General features: G+C 44.1%; 1 protein-coding gene across 3 annotated transcripts in view; it reads right to left on the reverse strand.

The window, feature by feature from the left end:
- Positions 1-6,207: 6,207 nt before the first annotated feature.
- NHEJ1 (non-homologous end joining factor 1) overlaps positions 6,208-26,107 on the reverse strand; it is a 110,573-nt gene continuing 90,673 nt past the window's right edge. For all 3 annotated transcript variants that reach the window (XM_081920800.1, XM_081920798.1, XM_081920799.1), the window contains 3 exons: positions 14,290-14,407; positions 11,106-11,230; positions 6,208-9,171 (listed from right to left, as the gene is read on the reverse strand). In XM_081920800.1, the coding sequence (XP_081776926.1) occupies positions 9,091-9,171; positions 11,106-11,230; positions 14,290-14,407 (324 nt within the window). In that variant the 3' untranslated portion in view covers positions 6,208-9,090. The remainder of the gene's footprint in view (positions 9,172-11,105; positions 11,231-14,289; positions 14,408-26,107) is intronic.

Here is a 26,107-nt window from a genome sequence, read left to right on the forward strand (position 1 = left end):
GATCTGATCCAATATTACCCTAGAAGGGTGCAGGAAGAGGTCGCTTTTTGAATATGGCAACCTATTACTGCAAATATAAGCATATCATAGCTATTGGTGCCTGCACAGCCATTCTGCAGGCAATGTGGAATTTGCTCTAAAAAAAGAAAATTGCAGGGTGAGCTTATGACTCGCCTTAAGTCACTCACTGAATCAATGGCAGAAGCGGAGTGGTGGTGGAGAGATTTGAATCCAAATCCTCAGAGCCAGCTCCAACTATCTAGGCACCAGGAACACACTGGCTTCCTGGGTTTGGTTGAACACACGTGCACGTCCATGCTGGGGCTGTGAAATAATCATGTCCCCTGCAAGTTCAGTGGAGACTGGATGGGATGCAGCATGGAGGGCACTACTGAGGCTGCAACTCTATCCACTCACTGGATACACTCCATGGGGCATTTGTTGCGAAGAGGACATCAGCAGCCAGCTTGCCCCCGCCCCCCTTGTTGCGGCTGCTGTGGCAGACAGCTAAGGTTGGGTGGAAGCAAGAACAAGGCAAAAGGATGGAAAGGAAGCAGCCACAGAAAGGCATATGGGGCAGTCAGTGGTTCTGGCTATTAGGACGGGCAAGAAATGTGTGGACTTAGAGTGGGGGGGGGCTTCAAAACTGGCACGATTCATCTCTAGGGGAGGGCAGCTGCTTTGTATGCAGAAGGCTCCAGATTCCAGACATTAATACGTATCTTTAGATAAGGTTGGCAATATCCCCTGTCTGAAATCACGGAGAGCTGCTGACAGTCAGTGGGGACAGTAAGGAGCTAAAGTGGACCAAGTGGATGGTCTGATTCTGTATAAACCAACTCCCTAACTTCCTGTCCCTTGAGTCGGCACCCAGAGGCCAGCAATCCAGTTAACCTGTCAGGGGAGGATCGGCAGAGGAAGTAGTAACAAACACTTGAACATTAGTATTGAGTACCTTCAAGCACGGGCTGGTACAAACTTTCAGGGCAACAGAGCGCCAACCATGAGGAAACAGGTCCTGGCTCTTCGTTCGCTGTTCCCATGAGGTCAGGCATAATCCTTGCGATTTAGGGATTATTACCCCGTCTAGGCTGTAGTCCCTTCCCTGGACTGTATCAACTCTATCAAAGCGTGAGGTGGGTAGTGGGAGTCGAAGAATAGCAGATGGGCTGAAAACCACCCTGCGTCCTAGCCAATTCTGCCAATCCAACTTTCCCTTTCTCTCCCCCCGCCTCGCAAGAGGGGGGTCAGTTTGTCTCCACACACTGTAGGGGGAATCGACAAAGAGCCTACACAGCCAAGAGTTCCCGCCCTGAAACGCTTCCTCTTTACTCCCAAACGGCCCCTGATCAACTTCTTCGGGCTTAACACAGCACGGCCCACAGGGTTACCATGCCCGGGAACCAATGTCCCAACTGTGGAAGGACGCGTGGGTCCAGAATTGGCCTCCACAGTCACTTACGGACTCATTGTTAAAACCGTGTTTATGGAAGACAATCTTACTCGGCTACGAGTGATCGCCAAAGAAAGAAGCTGTGCTTCCCAAGTAGTTTGAGAGTTGGGTTCTTCAGCCTCTGCCTTGGATGCAGGGGGCCTCTCTGGTTCTGACGTGAGGGAGTGGGTGGTGGCGTTGACTGACTCGAAAAGAGACGTGTAGCAGTACTGAATGGATCCCTCCCTCCTCAGGCTGGCACACGAAAAGGGCAGCCGGAAAAATCCCCATAATCACAACTGGCATTGCAGTCCAGGGGGCACTATTTCCTTAATTTTTAAAACCGAGGCGCACTTCTGTGACAGGAGAGAGGGAATTTTCCTTGCATTACTGACCATCCAGATTGAATTTTTGCAAAGCGAGGCTGCCTACTTGGACGCTGTCCGTGTCCCACGTGCGCGTTGGGTTCAGCACAAGTTCTCGGTATAGTCACTGCAAATCTAATGCGCGGGAGATTATCTGCTCCAGGTTTATGAGTTTCCATTGGCTTCCACTGAATAGCTCTGCCCACAGATAAAAGAAGCAGGTATCCAGAGGTAAACAGAATTGCTGCTATCTCGTGGTATCTCCAGGTAAAGATGGAGGGCGTGCTATTTTCTTTTTCTTTTTAATAGACGCTGAGTGCCAATACTTTTAAAGACCTGTTTACAGTGTGTAAAACTAATATTACTAAAAATGTGTCAGATAAAACTATCACTGTAAAATGAACCATTCTATGCAGATTTGCACCAATCAGCTCATACTAGATTATATGAGGGAAATATGCTATGCTGGGCAATTAAGATCCATACCAGAAAATTTAGCTCAGTGCACCCTACCCTCCCCTTTCTCCTGGGCTTCTGAGACATCTTTACACACATTACACATTACACACCATACTATTGTCAGTCTTAAGGGACAGAAATGCATTAGAAAAGAAAGTTTAGACTCCTGAAACTGCTGCAAATCACAAGTGGAGAGAGCTCTGTTGCACTCAAGTCCTGCTTGTGCACTTCCCATAGGCATCTGGCTGGTCATTATGAGAGCAGAATGTTAGACTAGATGGGCCTTTGGCCTGATTATGATGGGGCTCTTATGTTCTTATGTGTGGTGTTCACTTTGAATACACACACCCCAAGTAAATAACAAGGTATATGCCCTGCACTAGGTGAAAGACTGGGGGCTAGAACTTAAGAGGAAGAAGTGGAGAGAGGAGTTAAGGCTGATGGGAGTTTGGGACATCAACCCAAGAAGGGGCATGGATGGTATGAAGTGCATTAGCATACTCTTCTCTACCCTCTTCTCAGGGCCTTCACGCTCAGGTTACTGTCTCACTAGAAGACTGTAGCATTATAAAAGTTTATAATACAAGCAGGAGCTAAACTAAGAGAACAAGTGTAGATTAGGAAAGCATGTGTATAACTTTGCTCTGCAGCTTAACTAATTTTACCCTCCCCAACTGCTTCCCTTATCTTTCATTAATGTTTTCCTTGGTTCACCGTAATAGTGTAAGTGGCCATGAAGAACTGTATAGTTATTGGGTGGGACACTGAAGGAAGTTTTTCAATATGGGGTACTATTTCTATGGAGACAGAAATCTATTTTTGTATTCTTGAATGAATCTTTGTATTCAGGCACTGATGTGGACCAGAGGTAGGGATTTTTCTCAGCCTGAGGGCTGAATTTCCCTTCTGGGCATCTTTCTGGGGGCCATAAGCTAGTGGTGGACAGAGATAGAAGCAAAAGTGGGCAGAGCAACGAATGTAAACTTTGCCTTTGTACAGCAGGCTAGTTTCTGCATGCACTCACACACCCCTCTCTATCCTCCATCCAGGGAAATCAATGACACATTCCAGCCAGGCAGTAACATTCAGGGGGTGAAGCAGGAAGAGTGAGGTTCCTGGGTAGAGTTCAGTGGGCCATACTAAAAGGGCTGGAGGGTCTCTATTTGACACCCCATAAACCTGAGGTTCCCCACCCATGCTGTGGAGACTAGAAGGCAAGGGTGGAGACTGAAGTTGGTTCCTGGGTTTGCAGTTCCTCATTCAAGAGGTGCTTCTACTACCTGAAGAAATCGGGGCAGGGGAGATTTCTTCCATAAAGTAAGTTTCCCCCCTGCAAGGTGCCTTAGTATTGCATTAAACCAAAAGCTTCACCTTTGTGCAAATAATGTCCCTCCATGCAATTTGTCACTCATAAACATATGAATGAACCAAGAAACATAAGAAACAGCAGGATTTACATTTGGGAATAAACCCTGGACCATCCCAAGCTATGTCAACGGTTTCTGATTTGAGTGTGGACTTATTTTAGGGGACAAATATTGCAGTAGGGGGTCCTATAGTTCCTTCACTTGCGGATATATTTCCACCAGCTGGTTCAAAACACATTGATTATACTATGGCCAGCACATAATTCAGGTGTTTAAACACTTGCACTGGCTGCCCATACACTACACTACCAGGCCAGGTTCTTGTATTAATTTACAAGGCCCTTAACAACTTAGGTCCAGGATACCTCAAGGACTACTGAATCTCTTATATCCCTGCCCAGTCACAGAGGTATTTGGGAGAATCACTGTTAATGGTCTCCATGGTTCAGCTGCACGACTCCTACCCACCAGAAGCAGTGCATTCAGTGTTGTGTGCCCAATTTTATGGAACTCCCAGTTGAGATCAGGTAGGCCCCCACTCTGTTGAACTCCAAGCACCTCTTTTTCCGCAGCAGGAATTTTAATAGAAATATGAATTTATCATGTTGACAATTTTTAAATATTTTCTGTATTGTATTTATTGTACACGGGACACGGGTGGTGCTGTGGTCTAAACCACAGAGCCTAGGGCTTGCCGATCAGAAGGTCGGCAGTTCAAATTCCCGCGACAGGGTGAGCTCCCATTGTTCGGTCCCTGCTCCTGCCAACCTAGCAGTTCGAAAGCACATCAAAGTGCAAGTAGATAACGAATAGGTACTGCTCTAGCGGGAAGGTAAACGGCATTTCCGTGCACTGCTCTGGTTCGCCAGAAGCGGCTTAGTCATGCTGGCCACATGACCCGGAAGCTGTCTGCGGACAAACGCCAGCTTCCTCGGCCAGTAAAGTGAGATAAACGCCACAACCCCAGAGTCGTCTGTGACTGGACCTAACGGTTAGGGGTCCTTTACCTTTACCTTTTTATTTATTGTACACCACTTAGAGACAATTGTAGTTAAGTTGTAAAATAATTGTTTCAAGAAGTAAAAATAAATAAGTGGCAATAAAAATATATATAAAAGATACACACTAGAAAACACCTTGTACAAACATGCAATTTTGGCAGAACACAGTGGACCCTAAGGCTACTATCCTATATACAAATTCTACTGGGCTTTCATTTGAGTAGTAAAAACAACAATTTAAAAATAATTAAAATCAATGATAAGCTGAAAAACTGAATAAAACATGAGTCTACATATCTGGATAGGCTTGCCTAAACAAAAATATTTTTAGCAGGCACCAAAGAGAATACAGTGAAGGCACCTGCCTGATGCCAACAGGCTGGGAGTGTGGGTGCTACCACAGTAAAATATCTAATTCTTACACTGTGAGATGAGTATCATGCGACACCTGTAACAGTGCCAGTTCTGCAGATTGGTCAAGTGCCATATATGGATAAGGTGATCTTCCACTGCTAATAGTAAAACCAGCTAATATAATATTTTAACATGAAACTAGAGTGACTGGCACAGACACAGTAGTTGAGTATTACTTTGTGTCACGGTAGTAGCTGTCATTAAACTCTTGTCAAACAAATTAATAATGTCATAGTCTTGTCAGCATACTCTGTGTCATTTCTCTCTGCTACTTAGCCTGATGAGCAAGAACGCTCCTTCTTAACAATACACCAAGTCCTAATTGCAATGGCTGCTTTTGGACCCTTCCCAGTGTCACTTGCCGCCTGATTTCCTAGCAGGAAATGTCTAATGCAAAGGTGAAAGTAGCTCAGCCAGGAGTAGTCTCTGAACAGGAACACCACGACTTCAATTTTTTATTTTATTTTTACAAAAAACTCTTTCACTTCTCCTTATGCTGATGATGTCTCTTTAATGACAAATGCAGATGCTTGTCTGGGCTGCACCACTTGGGCAGGGCCGTGTGGTGGTCAGGGACTGTGTTCTGCAGACAGAGCTCACACCCATTCTGCCTGTTGCATGTAGCGTGTTTGCTTGGAATGACAGCCTCTAGGACATCCTCAGACAGGAGCCAGATGATTGTTTTAAAGAGAGTTGAAAGTGGTTTGAAAGAGGCTTTGCTTCTTGTGGTGTACAAACACGTCCCTTTTGTCACTTTGTTGCTTATGTTCAAACAGGTTGTGCAGGTTTTTTCAAAAATGAAAAGCCTGCCAAACTTATTGGATCAAAGATAACAGTGGAAAGAGTATATACACCCAAGCAGTGTTCACTCTTTCAAGCTGCCCCCGACTTCTTGGGAAGGGGGGGAAAGATGTTTGTTTGCCTCCTCAGTTTGTATCAGGAGATGTGCAGTTTCGTCCCTTACTGTCGCAGTACAAATCTTTGCACACTTCCCCTACAGGCATGTTCCCTTTGCCTGAAATTGTAGGCTTAGGGCTTGGGGTTTTGTTTGTTATGTTTGGAGTTTTATGTGCTGTGTCTTACCCATGTGGATGAAGACAGGAAGTCGGTACTTTCGTAGTACAAGAAGTTACAGAATTGTTATCAAGAAAGCGCAGGACAAGCATCAATTGCAACTAATCTAGTTTAATCACCCTGGAACATTCACAGGCACATTGAAAGTGCAATCATGTACAACTTCACCATTAACACATTGGGGGCAAATCATGATGAATGTGCAATAAAAAAGACATCTGGAGGGGCTCTATGTTTCAACAATTTCCCCCCTCTCCCAATATATATTCAGATGTAATAAACATAATCATATTAATTACTTTAAAAAGACAGATATGTCAACAATAGAAATGGAGGGGTATGAAGTTTGAGTATAAAATTAGTGTTAGATAAACTAGGGAGCTAAGACTGACTGCAAGTACATTGTACACTGACAGGCAGTGGCTGACTATCTAGGGTTCCAGACAGGTGCATTTCCCAAATCTATCTGGAGGTACCAGGGATTGAACACGGGATCTTTTGCATACAAAGCATGTGCCCTCCCAGAACATTAAGTTATATATTATGTAATCACTCATTCTATATGGTTCAAAATATGAATTTAAGACTCCAGATTTCAAGATTTCATAAACTCCAGATTTCATTTTAAAAACATTCAGTAATGTAAAACTGTACTGTTCTGGTTAATCAATCTAAGACTCTACAATCAGTTCACTGAAACCTTTTGGTCCTTCTGTTTCTGCAGTGGGAACCATAGCACAATGTGTCGCACAATGTCAGTGGACAAACCCCAGTATGTTAGGATGAATCTTTAGATAATTCCAGAACTCTGCATCTACTATTTCTTCATTTTTCATATCAGTATCTTGTTAACAGGCAGCAGAGTTGAACTATTCTGGCTTCATAGGGAGGAAAAGGAAGAGACTTTTTAGCTTAATTCCCTCTAAGGTCAGAGGAGTTAATTTCATTGTGAATGGTTCTGTGGCTATTGGGTGTGGCCCAGCAGGACAGCATGAGCACTACTTGACTGACAGCCAAAGTGGGCAGAACAGCATTTGGGGGAAGGTAATTCTTTAGCATCACTTGCTATAGCAGAAGCCTCTTCCCCTTCTGGCCTCTAGGATGTGGTTTTCCAGCTTGCTTGCAATGATAGCCTGTAATTCCTTTGGCCAAGAGCAATCTGTTTTTATTCGCCTTTTGATCCTGGAAGCAGGTATGAGGGGGTAGTATGTTAGAAACCTGCTTTGCAGCTACAGTAAACTGCTTCCTTTCACAACACTAGGACTTCATGGGCATCAAATGACACAACGTTTGCTATAAAAATCTGGAGGTTTGGTATAGTGAAGTTCTGCAGGTTGAAGGATAGAAGAAGGGCATAAGAATGGAGTAAAAGTCAGTGCAAGAAGAGAACTGTACAGCAGTGAAGACAGGACTATGTAGTAATGAACTGTATGAGTAAGAAGGGTTTACAGCACAGTCCTGTACAACTCATGACTGCACAAGCCAAACAGAGCCCAGAAGCCTAATGCCATCATTGCCAGGTGCTATACAACCCCACTGTTCTTGTGGTCTCAAATAGCAAAAGCAATAGATGTACTGAGATCTCAGTGAGCCCTTATACTCGTATGGGGCAGAAAGGTGATTTTTAAATATACTGCCCTGTGATCCCCAGATGAAATATGTCATTCAGCTTGGCAAGTCCAAAGTTGTGTAGATCTATGTTGCAGAAAATGTTTCAGGATGTGTGGAACTTCAGCTTACAAACATGATGATATTAAACAAAAAGTCCAAGAGAACCCCATATGTGCTCCGAGTTCTGGGTGCTGCAGTTCTAAACTTGTTGTTAGACATGGTATATGGCAAGTTTTGGAATATTGATAGGCAGCAAAAGATTTAAATAATTCTTCTTCTTCTCCTCCTCCTCCTCCTTCTTATTATTATTATTACTAGGGAAGGTGTCATTTTTCTACCTCAGGCACAAGCATCCCTTGGACTGCCTCTGTGCAAAAATAAAGGTAGAAGGTTATGTCCTATCTCTAGCTATAAGGGCAGGAAAAGTCTGATCAGTCAAAGGACTAAGGTTTCACAGACTTAACGTTAGATATTTAGGGAAGAGAATATTCTGTGCCTTAAAAAAGCAAATGTTTGCGTCAAGGAAAGTGGAGCCCAGGCTAAAATTATGTTTGTGTGAATTTGCTTGAATCAGTATAATGTACCTTCATTTCATCAAAATTTAATCCTCTGCAGTATATTTTGTGAAAAATAGAGTAGAACTAAACAAAGGATGAGAGGAAGCAAGTGCTGAGTGGAAGAGAAGGAAGACACAGATTAAGAGACATAGATTCTGTGCAGAGACAGAAGAAAGACCATGCAAATCACACAGACCAACACAACCCCAACCCATGCCCTGCTTTGGGTTTTGCACCTTTGTTAGACAATGTCCACATCCTTCTTAAACATTTATCTACCACCAAGAAGGCTGTAAGCGTGTAGAAAAAAGAAGATGTGGTTCAGCTGATTGATGCTGGCAATGCTGCATTGTATAGTGCATGTGTAAAAAACACTGCATCAGTAAGCCCAACTTTTTTATCCAAGGTCTTCATTACACACACATTAATAAAGTGGGGTATAGATTTTATGGACAGAATAGGTGTAGTAGGAGCCCAGATAACTATCAGTCTTGGATTCCTATCACTGTCCACTTACTTTTCCCTGCTTTTTATTTTGAATGCATCATCTCCAATTTTCAAGGCTAGTATCTGTACTCCAGAAAATAAGAAAAAAATAAGCAGAGGTTGGGCAATAGACAGCTGTAGTGTGGAAGGGGATACTGCCCACTATGGTGCCCAACATGGCAAGAAAGAGAGGAGAGGGAAGGAACAGAGTGGCATAGCTGTATTCTGGAGGAGAAAAGTCCATCTCTCTTCCAGTTGTTCCAGGAAGAGGGAGAGGTTCAATACAACAACAGCATTTCTGTCTCTGTGGAAGAGTGATTTGCATCAGCCAAATAGCCCTTTTGCCTTCTTCCTTTTGCTCTTGGCAATGGGCAAATGAACCTTCTGGGTCTGGGAGGAAGGTACCTGGAAAGAAGAGGCAATAGTTAGAACCAATCAGTTAACAAATCAATTCATCAGTAGGAACAAACAAAAACAATTACAGCCACACAGGATCTCTCTGGTATATTCACTTCGAGCATTTGGCTATCCAGACACAGAGCTTACAGTTGCTGCGTGGGTTGTGAACAGTAGCAAGTAGCTGGCAGTAGCACTTGGTAATGTTGTTTGGTCATGGGATAAATGTGTCTTTTGTATATCTAACTTATGAAGGTTACATCTGTGGGGCAAAAAGAAGCTGGAGGAGTCCACAGGACATCCATGAGTTAATCAATCTCACAGTGAACAAGGGAAGTCCCTACTCCAGACACCAGCTAGTCCTCTTGATGCAGGGCACTCAGTAAGGGAATGGTGAAGCATGGTTTGGATTGACCAAGACCCCCTTGCCTATGGCATTTCCCCTTTGTTTATATGAAAACTACATTCCTAAGGACTCTCTAGTTACTATTTTTCATGCAGTAAATCAAATATTGATTTTGCTTTGCACTGACATTTTAGTACTATTGTTTTTCCACATGGCCAAACTTATATTCACTTATTTATACAACACGTGCAATTTTTACTCATTTGTAACAGGGATAGACACCTTTCCATTAGAAAGCTCCGCTGTGATAGAACATCATATTTTTCTAGCACTCAAAATGCAATATATAATCACTGGGGAAATGTAATTCTCTCTCCCAGTCACTGCAATCTGGAATGCTGTCTGGAATGCAGTTGTATGAATGTCACATACACTTATTGCCTAGTGCCTATAACAACACTACTGGCAAACGACTTAACTCCTCGCACACACAAATGCCATCCTCATTTTATGAGCTTTCAAAAATTTGTATGCGCTGGCAGGGTCAGTACATGATCTTCTCTTCCCATGTGACTTTGCTACTTCACATATCACTGGAGCACTGCGGGATAGAATAATATGAAAGTGGCAACCATACTGCTTCAGCAAACTAGGCCTTAGGTCTGCTTTCAATTCCTGTTTTCTCCCCTTCTCATTAGTTTCTCCTTATTCTGTAAAACCCATCTATCCTTTAAAGTCTTTCTTCTACCAACAGCATGTTACTCCACTTGCCTGGAAGAGCCTTCTCCTTCTAATCTATTAAGCTACCTCCCAACACTTTTCCTATTTCATTTCTCCCCCAGCATAACATGTTTCCACTGCTATCCTTGGTCACATCCTCGATGGGTGACGGCACAGCTCCTGTGGTTCCCAGTATGAATCCCTATGAAACTGCTGCCAGAAGTATGAAGGCAGATGTACATTTTAAAATGTCTAAGTGAAGGGACCATAGCTTAGTGGTGGAGCACATGCTCTGCATGCAAATGATCCCCAGATTTAAACCCTGGCATCAGGTAGCAGTAATGGGGAAAACATTTGGCCAAGAACCTTGGAGAATCATTGCCAGTCATAGTAGAGAGCACTGGACTTGGTGGATCATTGGGATGAGTCAGAAAAAGGCACCACTTTTCCCATGCCTTTTGCTGCTAGGGAGCTCTCCTCCTCTCCTATTTACATTACAAATATACCTTGACAAGCCTTTTGCCACGCACCCCCAACCCACAGCTGGTATTCAGTAAGCGGTGAGCAACAGCACCTCACACTCTCTTGTGTTTGTTGCCAAACTGTAGACATTCACCTGCCCCTTTCTATTCCGAGATTGTAGGACATACATGGGCTGGCAACCTATGGTTTGCTTACTCCGCCACACCTCTGTGGAGCTGGCAGACCACTATATAACATAACAGAGCTGCAAAATCTAGTAGATGCATCAGGATCTCTGGGAAAGTTCCTGTGTCTCTCCATCCACATTCACGGCATGGTTACCCCGAATCATATCCTCATACATCTACCCCTTCCCTGGCCCATTCCCACATGTACGCTGAGGGGCTCCTCTCACCACTGTGTCTTGTGTACACTGTGTAGCTGCTGACTGTGATTCAGTCTTCTTCTCCTCAGTTGGCAAATCTGCAGCCTTCTGGGCAAGGTCCTGGAAGCTGGCATGTTCAGGACTCTCACAGTCTCCTGATAGTGTCAAATAAAAACAACATCCATGGGAGCGAGGAATTCAGTAGGCCAATGTACATAAGAAAGAGCAGGGGCAAGGGATAGAAATCAAATAAATATATTTTTGTAAATTGACATCTCCTATCTACCTAGGTACCTACCTATACAGAAATATAAATCCTTCCCCCTAAGATCACAGAGCTGTAGAGTAACAACAGTAGTGTCCCGGGAAAGGATAATTTTAGTTTAACAAGAGGCCATCTCTTCTGGCTTCATGTGATTCTGGGGGTAGCAGCAGCAACTAACCCACAAGTCTATCCTCCCTCCAACATCTAAGGAAGATAATTCACATCCTCACTCTATACCACTTACACAAGTTTAAAACTTGTAAATGGAAACAGCTGGAAGGAGTTGGGTCATACTGAAATGTGCAGGGGAACACTAACAGTAGGGAAGGCAAATATGACCACATTTTATTTAGTTATCCAAATGTATAGCTTTGCTCATTAAATTTCATAGTATTTTACAAAATTAAAAGTATCAACAATAAAAGAATAAAGAATAAAGTCAGCAAGAGTACATACAGTAGCAGTCATAGAAGAAATCAGTCCTTGAAGATTTTTTGAAACATAATTTTATTGACTTCCATAAAGGACAGAAGGGGAAAATATGTGTGTCTCTTTTTTGGAATAATTCAAAAGAATTAGGACTGCCACTGAAAAGGCACTGATCCTTGTACAGACCTCAACTGCCAGGAGAGAGAGCATAGGGAAGGAGACTTTCCCTAAGATAATCAGGACCTGAGCATTTGAGGGCTTTAAATGGTTAAAAAGCAGCACTTTGAACAGGGGCTTGAATCAAATAAGCAGGTAGCTCGCACATGGGCATAGCCAGGATTTATGTTAGCAGGAACAGGATTTATGTTGGGGGGGGGGCAGAACTGAGCTATCTGCAATGTGATAGGTCAGTTAGTTAAGTATTTTTATTATTTACTTGATTTAAGCGGGAGGCAGCTTCACACACATACACCCCGCCCCCTGGCTACTCCCATGAGCACAGATGCCTCAAAACAGGTGATATAGGACCATACTGATAGGCACCAATCAACAGGCAAGTAGCTGCATTATGTACTAGCTGAAGCTTCTGAATAGACTTTGAAGGCAGCATCATATGGAGTGCATTATGGCAATCCAACCTTGGAATAACTAAAGCAGGGATGGGGAACCCCATGTCTAATGCCAAATGCAGCTCTCCAGGCTTCTCTCCAGACCATACTCCCTCCCCAGGCTACAACTCTTGCTGGCCTTCCTTCAGAAAATCAAGTCTTTTTGCCTGGCCTTAATGTCTCTTTGTACACTGATTGACTCTTCCTTGCCTACATGGAGTATAGAGAAGGGTATGCAAGTGTGTATAAATTAGGGGTCTTTACCATGGCGTCTGTGAAGGTTTCCAATGGTGTGCCTGGGCAGGTGCAACAGACTCTGAGCTTTCACTTCTTCTTTCTTTTTAAAGTAAGTCTCTAGCTCTTCTAGAAAGGAGGTTATGGGGCAGAATGTGCAAATTCCTTTTTAAAAAATTAGTTTTTATGAAGGAGTTTTTGTTTTAGAAAGCAAACAGATAAACAGGGAAAGGTACATCTATTGTCTCCACGTTCAATTCATAGTCTTTTTCATAGTTCGTTTATGTTTGGTGAGAGACCCTTTTGTCATAGACATATTGCAGTTTGGGGGGAAGCAGTGGGGGAGAGAGATGGGGGGTATTGTTCTTTTATTCTATTGCCTATTACTGTATTAGTTTAGGTGGGCTGTGTCAGCATCACATGGGTAGGTCCTTTGTTTATGTATTATTTATTATTGATAATGCGAGAGGTTAGGGCAGGCTTCCTCAACCTCGGCCCTCCAATGTTTTTGGCCTACAACTCACATAATCCCTTGCTAGCAGGACCAATGGTCAGGGATGATGGGAATTGTAGTCTCAAAACATCTGGAGGGAAAGGGTTGAGGAAGCCTGGGTTAGGGGTTCCCAAGCTTGGTTGATTTCATTCAGCTGAATGCAGTGTGGCTTGTTTTTTGGAGGGAGGGCTAGGTTGTTGGGTCAGGCAAGCCATATTGATTTTTATGCTGTTGTGGAGGGATAGGTCATTGTCCCGTTGTGCCGTGTTTGTGATAAAGGGGAACCACACCGGGACATAGCTGTCAACTTTTCCCTTTTCTTGCAAGGAATCCTATTCAGAATAAGGGAATTTCCCTTTAAAAAAGGGAAACGTTGACAGCTATGCACCGAGGTGAAGGCATCCTCCTTTGCTTGTCCCTGTGTTAGTTTGAGTTTGTTGGTTAACTTCTCTAGTAGCGTGGGTTCCCACACATTTCGGTACCCATGGTCTATGTTCACTCCCGATAGGTTCTTCCAGTGTTTAGTTACGATATTGTGTAAGCATCAGGTTGTTGGGGGTGGTTGGCTCTCTAATTTTGTATTATGTCATGTCCTCCAACAGCAGTCATTTTGTGACTGGCTCTCCCAGTATTTCTTCAAAATTCAAAATGTGCTCACAAGTCCAAAAAGGTTGGCAGCCCCTGGTATAGATTCTAGCCTATTGTACAAAGATACGTGCCAGTGGTGGGCAGGAGCCAAAGGCAAAAGTAAACAGAGCAATACATGTGAACGTGGCCCTTGAAAGACTGCCCAGAAAGGAATGTGATTTGGGGGCTGAAAAAGGTTCCTCATCCCTGTACTAAAGCATTAACGATAATGGCCAGAGTGGCCAGTGCTTAAGACAGATGAGCAGGAATTGCAAGGAGAAATGGCAAGGGTGTACAAGAGAATAATACACATAAAAATGGCACATCAAGAGGTTGTTTCACTCTCTTGTGGGTAAGACTAGCTTTTTTTCTTTTTTTGAGCTAGAAGTAATCCATCTGGAGATGCATCAGGAAAATTGCATGGCTATTTTGTGGCAGTTCAAAAACATCAAAGTTAAGATTATTCCTGTTTATGGCCATTGCCAGATGTATTCCTATCTTCACAAGAGTAGTGTTGCAGTAGACACATCCTTCCCATTGCATGATTCATTTACTCACCTTCCCAATGCCGTTTGCAAGCTGCCCTAGCCTGCTTTTGGGACACTGACACATAGAGCTCTTTCAGGTTAGAAGTGAATTGGTGCCCATCTCCCAGGCAGCAAGCCTGGGGCAAAATCTGTGAAGCAAAAGAGGAGCATGTCAAGCTAGCTATGAAGCATGTCAGAGGTGGGAATACAAGAAACTAGACTACACAACACAAGACAGCCTCATTTCAACTACAGTGGTACCTTGGTACTCAAATGACTTGGCTTCTGAACAAATCGGCTCCCGAACGCCGCAAACCGGAAGTAAATGTTCTGGTTTGCGAATGTTTTTTGGAAGCCGAACGTCCGACACGGCTTCCTTTTGAGTGCAGGAAGCTCCTTCATCCAATCAGAAGCCATGCCTTGGTTTTCGAATGATTTTGGGCAGTGCTTTTTTCTCAAAAATTGTTTAGGGGTACTCTCATTTTCCTACTGATATTGAAATACTGCCCCTCAATGAGGCCAAACTTAGATTCACAAAATGTTTAGGGGTATGCGTACCCCTGCATCCCCCCAGAAAAAAGCACTGGTTTCGGGAGTCAAACCGACTCCCGAAATGGATTAAGTTTGAGAACCAAGGTACCACTGTGCAGCTCACCAGATAGGCACTTAGAAGGATGCTGATTCTGTACTACAGTGTTACCAATAATGTTTGTGATAGGAAAGGCATCTCAGTAGTTGTACTGCATACTAAACAGCCGTAATTGGGGAGAGATAATATTTTAGTGGTAGAGCACATGCTTTGCATACAGATGGTCCAGGTTCAATCCTTGGTACCTCCAGTTAAATGGGTGATGTAGCAGGGGAGGGGAGGGATCTCTGCCTGATATTCAGGAGAGCAGGCAATACTGGGCTAGATGGACAAAAACACTGACCTGATATAAGGAGCCTCATAGATTAATTCTTGCAATGGCTCTCACTGCAAAACAATCAGTGCTTCGAGTATCACTTCCTGGGGAAATTCTCACTATACATTAAAGGATTTCCAATTTTCAATCTGGAAGCTAGAATGAAATCGGAAAGATACCCAGTTTCACCTGATCCAAAAGGGGGTAGCTACAGTGTTTGGAGGAGAATATCCCAGCTGCTGCTGCTGCTGCTGCTGCTACCTACACCAGGCATGTGCAAAGTCCATTTTGGGGGCCTAATCCAGCCCGCTGATCAATTTAATCCAGCCCCCGTGGGAGTATATGTCCTGGGGTAAAATCCTTTAAAAAAAAAGCCCAGCAACTTCAAGGTAAACTTCAATCCTATAAAAGCTGAACAACTTTGGGGGGAAATTGTAAAAAGCTCAACAACTTTGGCTGGCCCTCACACATGTTCACTTTGAAATAAGTTTGGGCACCCAGATACACACACTGATGAGGAATAGCTGTGAAACAGCCCCCCCTCTCTTTTATGACAAAATGGTGAGGAGAGCTATCATCACAGGGTGAGGGGCACAAGGCCTACACCCACCCCTGAACACAGTGAGCCCAGCCTGCTGCCTGCATTTCAAAGGCTTCCAGAGATAACTTCTCTGTGCACTGTGCCTGCTCCACACCCAAACAGTCGGGAGAACAAAGTGTAACAGATAACAGGGCAGTTCCTCTCCAGGCACTCACCCACTGAGCTGCTCAAGGCCAGAGTCCAAAGGCAGTGCCTTTCACCCACTCCTCCCACTCCAGGCCATAGGAGTGACACAAGGCTCCCAGCTAATAGTAGAGGGGACAGTAGGCTGACAGAAAGGGGTGGGGAGTGAGAGAGGAATGTCACACAGGTCTTGATACAACTCCCAAACCATCCTAAACTCTTTCAGGACCATTTGAGCATCAAGTAGGGCTCCAGCTTCCCTCTGGCAACTGGTCATTTACATATATTAGATTAAACATGTTAAGCTGCCTTATACTGGGTTGCACCATTGCTCCAGTATAGCCTAGTGTTGTCTGCTCTGACTAGCAACCACTCTTCAAGGCTTCATGCAGTGGTCTTCCCCACCTCTGCAAGATGAGATATTAGGAACTGAACCTAGAACCTTCCTGTAAAGCAGGTGATCTGTCACTGAGCTACAAAGATATTCCGCTACATGTGGCAGGTGAGGGAAGCTTATTCTTCAGATGTGGAGATCTTCCTATTCTATCCAAATGCCAACATCCTAGAAAATATTAATGTGAGGTCCAAGGAACTAAAGGAGGCTGGGAACACTAATTTGGGAGATATCCTACTGAGTGGCAGAAGTCATGTAAAATAATCTGGGGATAATCTGACGTCATCAATTTCTGTTGTGTACAGAAGTCTGAATGGAAGCCTCAGCTTCACGATACAGAGTAGTGGGACTCTGCCTATCAACTCCCTTCCCTACAACATGAGGTTTGTGACATGAAGCTGGGTCCATATGAATCACTCTCACTGCAATGCAAGTGTGTGTTTCTCCTTCACCAAAATGAGCAGACATTTGCCTGCTACAAGTTCAGACAAAAGGCTCTGCCATTGCATTGTGACTAGAGCACATTCTGCAAATGATATAAATAATGCACCTGCTCTTTGATCTATCACTTTGGGTTCAATGGAAGTAAATGGTTCCACATCAACAGAAGAGGCAACTACACAGTTGGGAGACGACCACACACACCAAATTAAGCTGTCCTGATGGCAAAAGTACTGTTAAAGAAAGCAAGGAGGTTGGGATGCAGAGGATATAATCACCAAGGGTAGGCAGTTAAGGAGTATTGGAAATGAACCTATAGGCTATGACGGAATAACAGGATGAAAAGACTTATTCTTGCAGTTGCTAATGAAAGGCCCTTCCAGTGTAACCAAAGCCTTCACAGAAAATGCTTTTATTTGTATGTGCTTATGTTACTTGGTTCTTCTGAGGAATCCAGACACTTTCCTTCAAAGTGCTTCTGCTGCAGGAAAATCACATATTCCCAGTACTGAAAGGATAATATTATGCCACACAGCAAATGCAACCACTCGTCTCCCCTAATCATACACACATTTGGATTGCAAATGCTGCAGGATTGTGGGCACCTACTGACTATGGCCCATAACATGACTGGAGATGAGTGACAACCCTTTGCCATGCCGATGTTATCATATTTTTTGTTTCTCCTTACCACTTGGAAGTTTTGAGTACTCATTTGCTGTTCCATGAAGCCCTTTAACAACTGTGCCTGCAGCACAGCCTCTCACCATTTTATTACACTTTATGATTTTGTTTCTCTTTTCTTTGGAGGCTATGCAAAGGAGGACACAAATATCTCATTTTACCAATACGAGCATAATGAAAAGCTGCTCCTTTGAAATAAAGCTGCCCCACCCCACACATTATGTTGTACATTATGGCACCGAGTTGACAAGCATCCAGAATAATATGTGCAACCACTGGAAAGGCCCACAGAGTCTTTGGCAAATGCTGCATTCACCTTTTACAGCCATGAAAGCTAGAAGGAGGTGCTTTTTCAAATGAAACCTAGTGTTATGACCTATTCATAGTGACAGTTTGATTATATCCGCCCAGTATAATTCAGTACCTCAGCAATTTTAGGGAGCATTCACCCTGTTCACTGATACAATATGGTCCAGAATACCATATAAAAAACAGAAACAGAACAGAACTACTGTGTGTTTTCCTGCATGTTTCTAAAAGGAGAAGGCAAACACATTGGCCAGAGGTATACCACTAAGGAAAATGAAAGGAAGGGATTGCCAGGGACTTGAGCAATTGTTAATGGTCACTGCATCTACAAACTGTGCTTTTCTCTATAGCACATGGTTTGGCTTGCTTGCTTGAGCCATCTTGTTCAATCTGTTCCTCTGTAGATGCTTTTTCCTGCAGTACCCCTGCTCTTTTCCTGAGGAACAGTGGACTTGTTTGCAGGGAGGGAGTAGTGGGTGGACTTGCTTTTGAGAGGAGCCTAGGTTTAGATAAACCTTTGTTCCCTTCATACCCCACAAGAGGGACCGCAAACAAAAGGTTTTGCTTATAACCATTGAGATCAGCATTTTCATCAAGTCCAGCCTGTGGTGAGTTGTAAAACTGGCAGGTGAATGAACCCCAAAGGTAGGGCAAGAATAGCCAATAGGCAGTTGGAGGTGCCAGATCAAAGGCAAAGACATAGTCATAACTCAAGGAAAAGTAAACAGCAGGGGACCGGCACAGAACAAAAACAGTGTACCCAGGGCAGACACCGTGGCAGGTCATTGCCACCCTTCCTTGCTTTCCCCATCCATTCACTCCCCCCTACAATGGTAATACTGGCAGAAATCAAGGTGGTAGTAAATCCCAGAGCATGGTGACCCCCACTACTTTCTCTAAGCCACTGCCAGAAATTGTGCTCTGTGTATCTCAAAGCCTATGGTCTCTCACTAAGACAAGCACTGATTCTTTGCACAAAGCTAAGGCTCAAGTGCCCCATGTTACTCTGGACTGTAAGCCCCATGATGGCAGAGGACATTATGGCAATGACTGCAGAGGATGAGCAAAATCTCTGCACTTGTCATTCTAGAAAGGGATTCTCCACATATTCATAGGAGAGCCATTAGACCCATTTTGGCATGTAAGTGGTATATAAATAAATAACAGGAACATAGGAAACTTATACAGTGCTGCACCATTATCCCATTTAGCTCAGTATTGTCTACACTGAGTGGCAGTGGGTCTTCAGAGCTTCAGACAGGGGTCTTTCCTGGACCTATGTGGAGATGCTGGGGACGGAACCTGGAACCTTCTGTATGCAAAGCATGTGTTCTACCACTGAGCTGTAGCCCTGTCCATGAGATCAGAAGGTATATATTCCACTGTGATGCCCTTGGGGCTATTAAGGCAGCAAAGATGAGTTGGGGTTATTAGCATGTCTCTGTAGAGCAGAAACTTGCCTAAGTAACACAAAATAAAGTCATCTTGCCTAAGGAAGCTCTGGTGCCATCTGGTGTTGACAATGCTCCAAATTTGTTTTTTAAAAGAAGTGTCTCAAGGCTCAATCCTCATTAGGTAACAGACCACTATGAACCAAGCACGGCAGAGACTGAACAACACACCAAAATCTCAGAAACTGGTGTTCCCTCTGTTAAAACTGCCCACCCAGTGGATTCATAGCACCTGTGCACTCACTGTTTCCATAGGAAGCCCATCCTTATAGTGCATTTTAACCCATTTGGAGGGAAAGGGAGAGCAGGAGAGCACAAAATACCTTCTTTCCTCTTTGTAACGTAACGGAACACAACATAACATCTGCTTTTGCTGTCCAGTATCTGAGCCCTGTTCAGATGGCTAGCCACTCTTTGCACCCAAGTGGCATCTACACAGTTTGGGTAACCACCCCAGTGGGGGTTACATCAAGCTGCTAGATGTGTTAATCATCACACATCATTCTAGTCTTACATTTAGTTTAATAGCCCAGGATGGCAGCAGACTGTTGGTGGCAGCTGGTTAACTGTAAGACATCTCAATCTCAATTTGCTGCAATCCTAATTGTATCTACCCAGAAGATAAGTACTTTTGATTCAGTGGGACTTACTCCCAGGTAAGTGGGAATAGGAATGCAGCCTCAGTTCTTAAAGCAAGTTGGATTCTCATAGCAAAAGACCAAATATGTAAAACCAGGTTAAAATGTGTCCAGTACAGCATATTCGAATGTCACAAATTCCTAAGCAAAACTTTTGGAGCAAAGTTATTATATAAAATAGTCAAGCTAGTAAACAAACAAGCTAACTCTCAACAAACAGAACCATTCCAAGACACAAATACTAATTGGCTAACAAGGCACATTATACTTCCTCATATGATGTCATCATGTCTTCCTCCTCAAGGCAAAACAAAACAAGGAGACATTTTTCAAGGCTGTCAGAATTCAAAACTGAATGTGTTGTTCAGATTTTCAGAAATCTGCATTGTTTACAAATGAACAACATAGGTCCACAGCCCCATTCAACTCAGGATTTCCACAGCAATCATTGTCTAAAAGAGAGGTTATAACTACTCCACAATGCCATGATTTATGAAACCTTAGGCCACCTACAAATGTCACCTAGTTCATTACTAATAGGTTACTTAAACAGTCCAGAAACTGCCCCAAGCAGCCTAAACTGTCTCCTCAGTATTCTGCTCATTCTCCCCCTTCCCCCCAACAGATAATTTATTATGGACTCCATGTGCTTGAATCCAATGCACCAGCTCCTTCACAAGATAACCAAAGCTTTCTAGGACACTGCAGTAAAAAATGTCCCAAAGATAGCAAAATCGCTACCAAGCAATGTCCAGAAGGGAGTCACTGGGGAAGATGCCAAAAAGCGCACATGCCATTCCCTTGCCTGGGAGCTGTTGCTGAGGTGGGCGGGTGGTTTGGATTGTCCCTGTACAAAATCAGCAAAAAAAGTTGTGTCTCAGCCGAGCATGACGGATGCAGAGTGCTCGCCAGCATGAGTTAAATGGGGGTATGCTGCTGCTTGTGTTATGACTACCTGACAAGGCCAAGTATATATCAGATGCCAGCAGCTCAAGGCTAAGGTTGGGAGGAGGACTACAGGATTTACACAGTATGCCATCTAGGAACTCAGTGATCTGCAGGGCACTGGGGCAGAGATTCTGAACCTTCAACTCTTAGGCCAAGAGGGCAGAACTAAGGTTTGCCAGGGAACAGGGGAGCCACAGCACAATCCATTCTGCAGCTGTGAGATAGGCAACACTTTATGAAGGACATGTCAGAATTCCTTTCTGTGGGACAAAGGTGTAGAATAGTCATGAGACCCCCCTACCCTGGGGGATGGACAGGCTGATGTTAGATCTCATGAGGGGTTGGGTGGAAGGCTGATCTGTGGCAACATTCCTCAACCTGGTGCCCTCCAGATGTTAGGGACTATACCTCCCATTGTTCGTTACTAGTGTCCACGCTGGCTGGGCTGATGGGTCCCATAGGCCAAAACATCTTGAAAGCGCCTCCTCTATTATTTGTCCCTAGCATCCAGTATTCCAAGGCATCATTTAATAACAGCTTCTATGGGCAAGACATGGTGTGGCAGATAGAAGGATTTTTAGGGAGCCAATGAATGAGTGGTAGAATTATTTTAGCTAGGAAGCATCCCCACTTTTTTTTTAATAGTACAAATTTAGAAGGCAGGCACTCAGGCCTGGTTACCTGTAAAGTCTGTAAGTCCAGACAGCTTCTATCTAAGCCAGGGGTCAGGCAAACATCTCCATACTTTATTCCAGGTATAGCATGAGTTTCAAAGACTTGAGACAATTGATAGTCAAGCAAATAACGAAACAAGGTTGGGACCAAACAGCAATGAGAGCAAAAACAGCAGTTGTCTGGGTCTCCAGCACCACAGAATCAAGGGCCTGTGGATGATCAGAGAGCACATTACCTATAGGCCATATGTGCAGCAAACTTCCATTTCCTTCTGAAGTCAGCAACTTAATTAATGCATGCAGATAGGGTAGCAAAGGCCACCAGACAATATACATTTGCTCTGCAGGAAATGATCTAGGAGGGACCACATCCTACCTTGCAGGGATTATTTATGATGGTGAATTAAAGCCATTTATCTGGCCAGGAAGGAATATTTAGAGGTACAGCAAAGACATTAATGTGTTGAACAGAAGCGATGATCAAAGAAAGGTAATCATATCTACATTTGCATCTTAGCTGACACAGTGTTGCCCTGTTAGGGGCAGATAAGTCAGAAGAAGAAAAAATACTTTTTGGAGACAGCAAATATGGATGTCTTTTTGGATTCAGGGGAGCAACATACTGCCCTCCAAATAATGTTGGACTGAAATTTCCATCAGCACTGGGACTGATAGGAGACCAACATCACCTGGAGGGCAGTGCATTGGGTACTCCTGGATTAGAGCAGTACTTTTCTAACTGCGTTTCAGGAAGCCTTGGGTTCCTCACAAGTTCTATAGAGATTATTCAATGAGAAAACCAGCAAAGAAAGCAAGCTTGACCACCATTAGCAATACTCTCCATTCAATGTACAGGAGTGAGCGGGGATAAGGGCCTGGTCTGACCCAAGCTAAATTCATCGAGGGGAATTGCAAAGGTGATTAGAGTTGGCCTGTGTTCCACAGGAAGTGAATGTACAGCCTTGAACATGTCCCCAGCATCCAAGGGTTCACTGAAAGGCAAGTTGGTGTGGAAGAAATCCCCTCAACAGATAGAAAACTGGATTAGAGAAATATGAGAGAAAATGCAGAGCAACCTTGTCTGTAATAAGTTCACAACATAACTGTTAATTTAGGCTTGTCTTAAGCTGCATCTGCCTGGGTATAATTTAATGGAACTTACTTTGCATAGGATTGTGCTGCACATTCTACTAAAGTTTAGCCTCAAAAAGTGTTTTGGTTGACTTTGGGAAATTAATCAAGCACACCTAAAGAGAAAGGATTTAGATGTGCAGGGAGACTAGGATTCTGAGCAACATGGTATACTAGCATGGTATACCAGTACAGACATGTCAGAGGAACAGGCAGGAGAAACTGGTAACCTGAGTTTGGCAAACAGATGACCACTTGCTTACCTCAGATAAATAACAGAAACTCTCATATCTAACCTCCTTGCAATACTTATGGATGGAGTTTCTTATTGTGCCTATATAGCTGTTTTCTGACTCCCTTGAACACAACAGGCACTGATACTTTACACAGCCTGCAGCACCAGAAGGTGACTAGGCTGTGATGACCACTGCCTGGTAAGTCCTAAGGCAAAAGCCCATTCCTAACCCTTTCCCCTCCATGATTTGTGTTCTTTTCTCCCCTCCTCTATATGTTCAAATAGGAAACAAGCTGCTAGCAGCACTGTGCAGTGGTTTCAGAGTGCTGTGTATATATTTGGGGGTGGGAAGGGGGAGTATATTGGCTAAGGTTGCAGTGCCCAATGACCAAGTCCCTATGTGAGCGCAGTCTCTAAATCGGTCATTCCCCAGGAGCAGTCTGGACCCTTTCATTATCACACCAGAGCTTGCCAAGTGGTTACAAACATTTTCCCTGGCAAAGCCCATATTCCAATTTTTTAATATATTTTTAACTGATTGGGGCTGGCTTTGAAATTATAGCCTGGGCTGTGGCGGTGCGACTGTCAGATCTGCCCACATTCCCGTGGGCAACCTCAGCACATGTTCCATCGAGGGAGGGCATGCTTAATAAATCACCCTGTGGCCAGGGGAGCATAGGGGTTTGGGCTGAGAGGGGGGGGTGTGGGGAGGAAGGAAGAAAGGGAAACAAGGCATAAGGCATTGAGCACTGGTTCGTGGCAGAGCAGTGTGGAACCCAGGACCCAAGACTGGTGTCACCCATGACAAACCATAGGGAGTGAACTGGAGGTATCCTCAACTTTGGCATGACAGAAGAGACTCAATATAAAGCTTCTTCTCAACCACTATGTGACAATAAGGCACTCTGGGACCACTGAAGAGGGCTACTGCTCCCTGGAGTGTTTTGCCTTAACTTAATCCTACTGAAACACAGATTTATTCAATTTTTGCCACTTAAGCCACTGTATTGTAAAGAAGATTGGGCATGAATTTGCCAGCCATGCTAGAAGGGGATGGCACAGCTGAACTTGAGTCCATGTATCCTAAGAAGGCAAAGTACTGGGCTCCTGCTCTTTGCATGCAGCTATCAGACTACATGTTGCACACACCCCTGTAAGAGCTGGGAGTGTTTGGGAAAAGCTGCTGATTGCAGGACTTTCAGTTAACAAAGCAGCACAGAGCCCCGACTCTAGATTTCCCTCTGCCTTTGGTGCAGAGGATAAACATAAGCTAACTGACACATTCAGGAGAGGTCCTACATGCACAGCTAGAGTCAAAAAGCCTTACAGGTCTGGCCTCCATAAAGAAAGGAAATGGATGTTTCTAAAGGGAGAGAGATTAAGTAAAACTTTGAGAAGCAGGTTTGAAAGAGCTAGAAGTGATCCAGGCTTGAGGTAACGAACAGGAATAGGAAAGAAGTTCTGATTTCATCCTGGCCCAGTGCCCCATATGCATATGGGTCAGAAGGGGGCAGCAAAAGCAAATGAGGGGTGGTGGAAGTGTTGGCTGAGCTGCTAGGCATCTAAACGTGTCCATGAGAGCCAGGGACTGATTTGCTCAGAAGGCCAATGTACAGGCAACTCTCAGCTTCCAGGTCATCCCAGGGACCCCTCCAGGCAGGAAAGCTCTAGGAGGGTCAAGCAATGGCTGAGGGGGACTGAGGGGTCGTAGGCAGGGCGGCCAGTGGGGCAAACAGGAAGAAGCCAGCAGGGCGGAAGTGGGGAGCGTGACAGGCCAGCATGGCTGAGCGCTGCACACAATGTTTTCCTTTCCCCCCTGTAGCCCCGACGCTTAGAGAGTAAATGTCAGGCACATAAAGGCCGGCACTGTGGAACGGGGAATGCAGGGCCGCTGTCCCTGTGTAACTGCCGCATAACACATAATCAAGGCAGTCTTTCCCCGCTGAGGCACCCACCTAACAACTGACAGTCTATGCTCGCTCTGAGACCACAGCAGCCCGGCCTGCTGCTCAATAACCTTTTCTTTCCCCGTTTGCTGCTGTTTTCCTGGCTTGGGTTACAGGCCTTTTCTCACAGCTCTCCATTTTGAGGTGTGCATGTGGGGGTGGGGGAGAGAAACATTGTGAAAGCCCTATGTGGAATCATCTCCACTCACAGACCCCTCCCCTTTGTGCAATTTTGGACAGTCTACAGGAGAGGTGGAAATATTTCTACCCCAGGAATAAGGCCAAAGGAAATGGGACAGAGTTGCAGGAACTTGGGAGAAAATGTATCAAGGGGAAGGGGATAGCCCTCTAGGTCAGACACTGACCCAGAGTTTAGAGGAAATGAGTTAAGTTTGCTGCTCTGCCACAGAGACCCTGTGTCACCTTAGATGTGGCACTTAACAGCAAGGCTTTTGAAAAGAAATACTCCAGTTTTGACTAAACAGTGCCAAGAAGAGCATAATAATCATACCAAAGCTCTTCAATAAAGAATGGCAAGTGTTACCGTAAAGCAGGAGTGGGGAACCTTTAGTCCTGCAGATGTTGCTGCACAACAACTACAAAAGCAGCACCTGAACACAATAACACTCTCCCCTCTCTTCTTAGCAACTGGTATTCAGAGGCATACTGCCTCCAACCGTGGAGACAGATCATAGTTATTGTAGTTAGTAGCCACTGATAGCCGTATCTTCCATATATTTGTCTAATGGTTGGTGGCCATCACTATGGGAGCTAATTCTACATTATAACTATATGTTGTGTGAATGAGTGTCTCCTCTTATCTGTTCTGATTGTTCCAACATTCAGCTTTGTTGGATAGTCTTGAGTTTTAGTATGAGGAGCAAGGCAGAAAAAAACGCTTCTCTATTCATTTCTCCACATAATGCATTATCTTATACACCTCCACATCCCTACCCCCTCATTTCATTTCTACACTAAAAAGCCCCAAATGTTGTAACCTTTCCTCATAGCAAAGTTGCTTTAGCCCCTTGTTCGTTTTAAGTGCCCTTTTCTGAATCCTTTCTAGCTCTACAATATCCTTTTTGAGGTGAGGCAACCAGAACTGAACACAATATTTCAAATGTGGTCTCACCAGATTTGTATAACAACATTATGATACTGGCAGTTTTATTTTCAACTGCTTTCCTAACGATCCCTAACATGGAATTCATCTTTTGTGCTTTGTACTTAAAAACCACTATGAGCACAATGTTTTTGTGGAAAATGTAGTATATAAATAAACTGACTTGGGATGTGTGTGAGAGAGATTGTCATTAGTGCCCCTTTCACCCTTGAGCTGAAATGCCTCACATTCATCTTAACTCTTTCC

The sequence above is a fragment of the Podarcis melisellensis genome (assembly GCF_964234715.1).
Source record: "Podarcis melisellensis genome assembly, chromosome: 1".
Classification (NCBI taxonomy): domain Eukaryota; kingdom Metazoa; phylum Chordata; class Lepidosauria; order Squamata; family Lacertidae; genus Podarcis; species Podarcis melisellensis.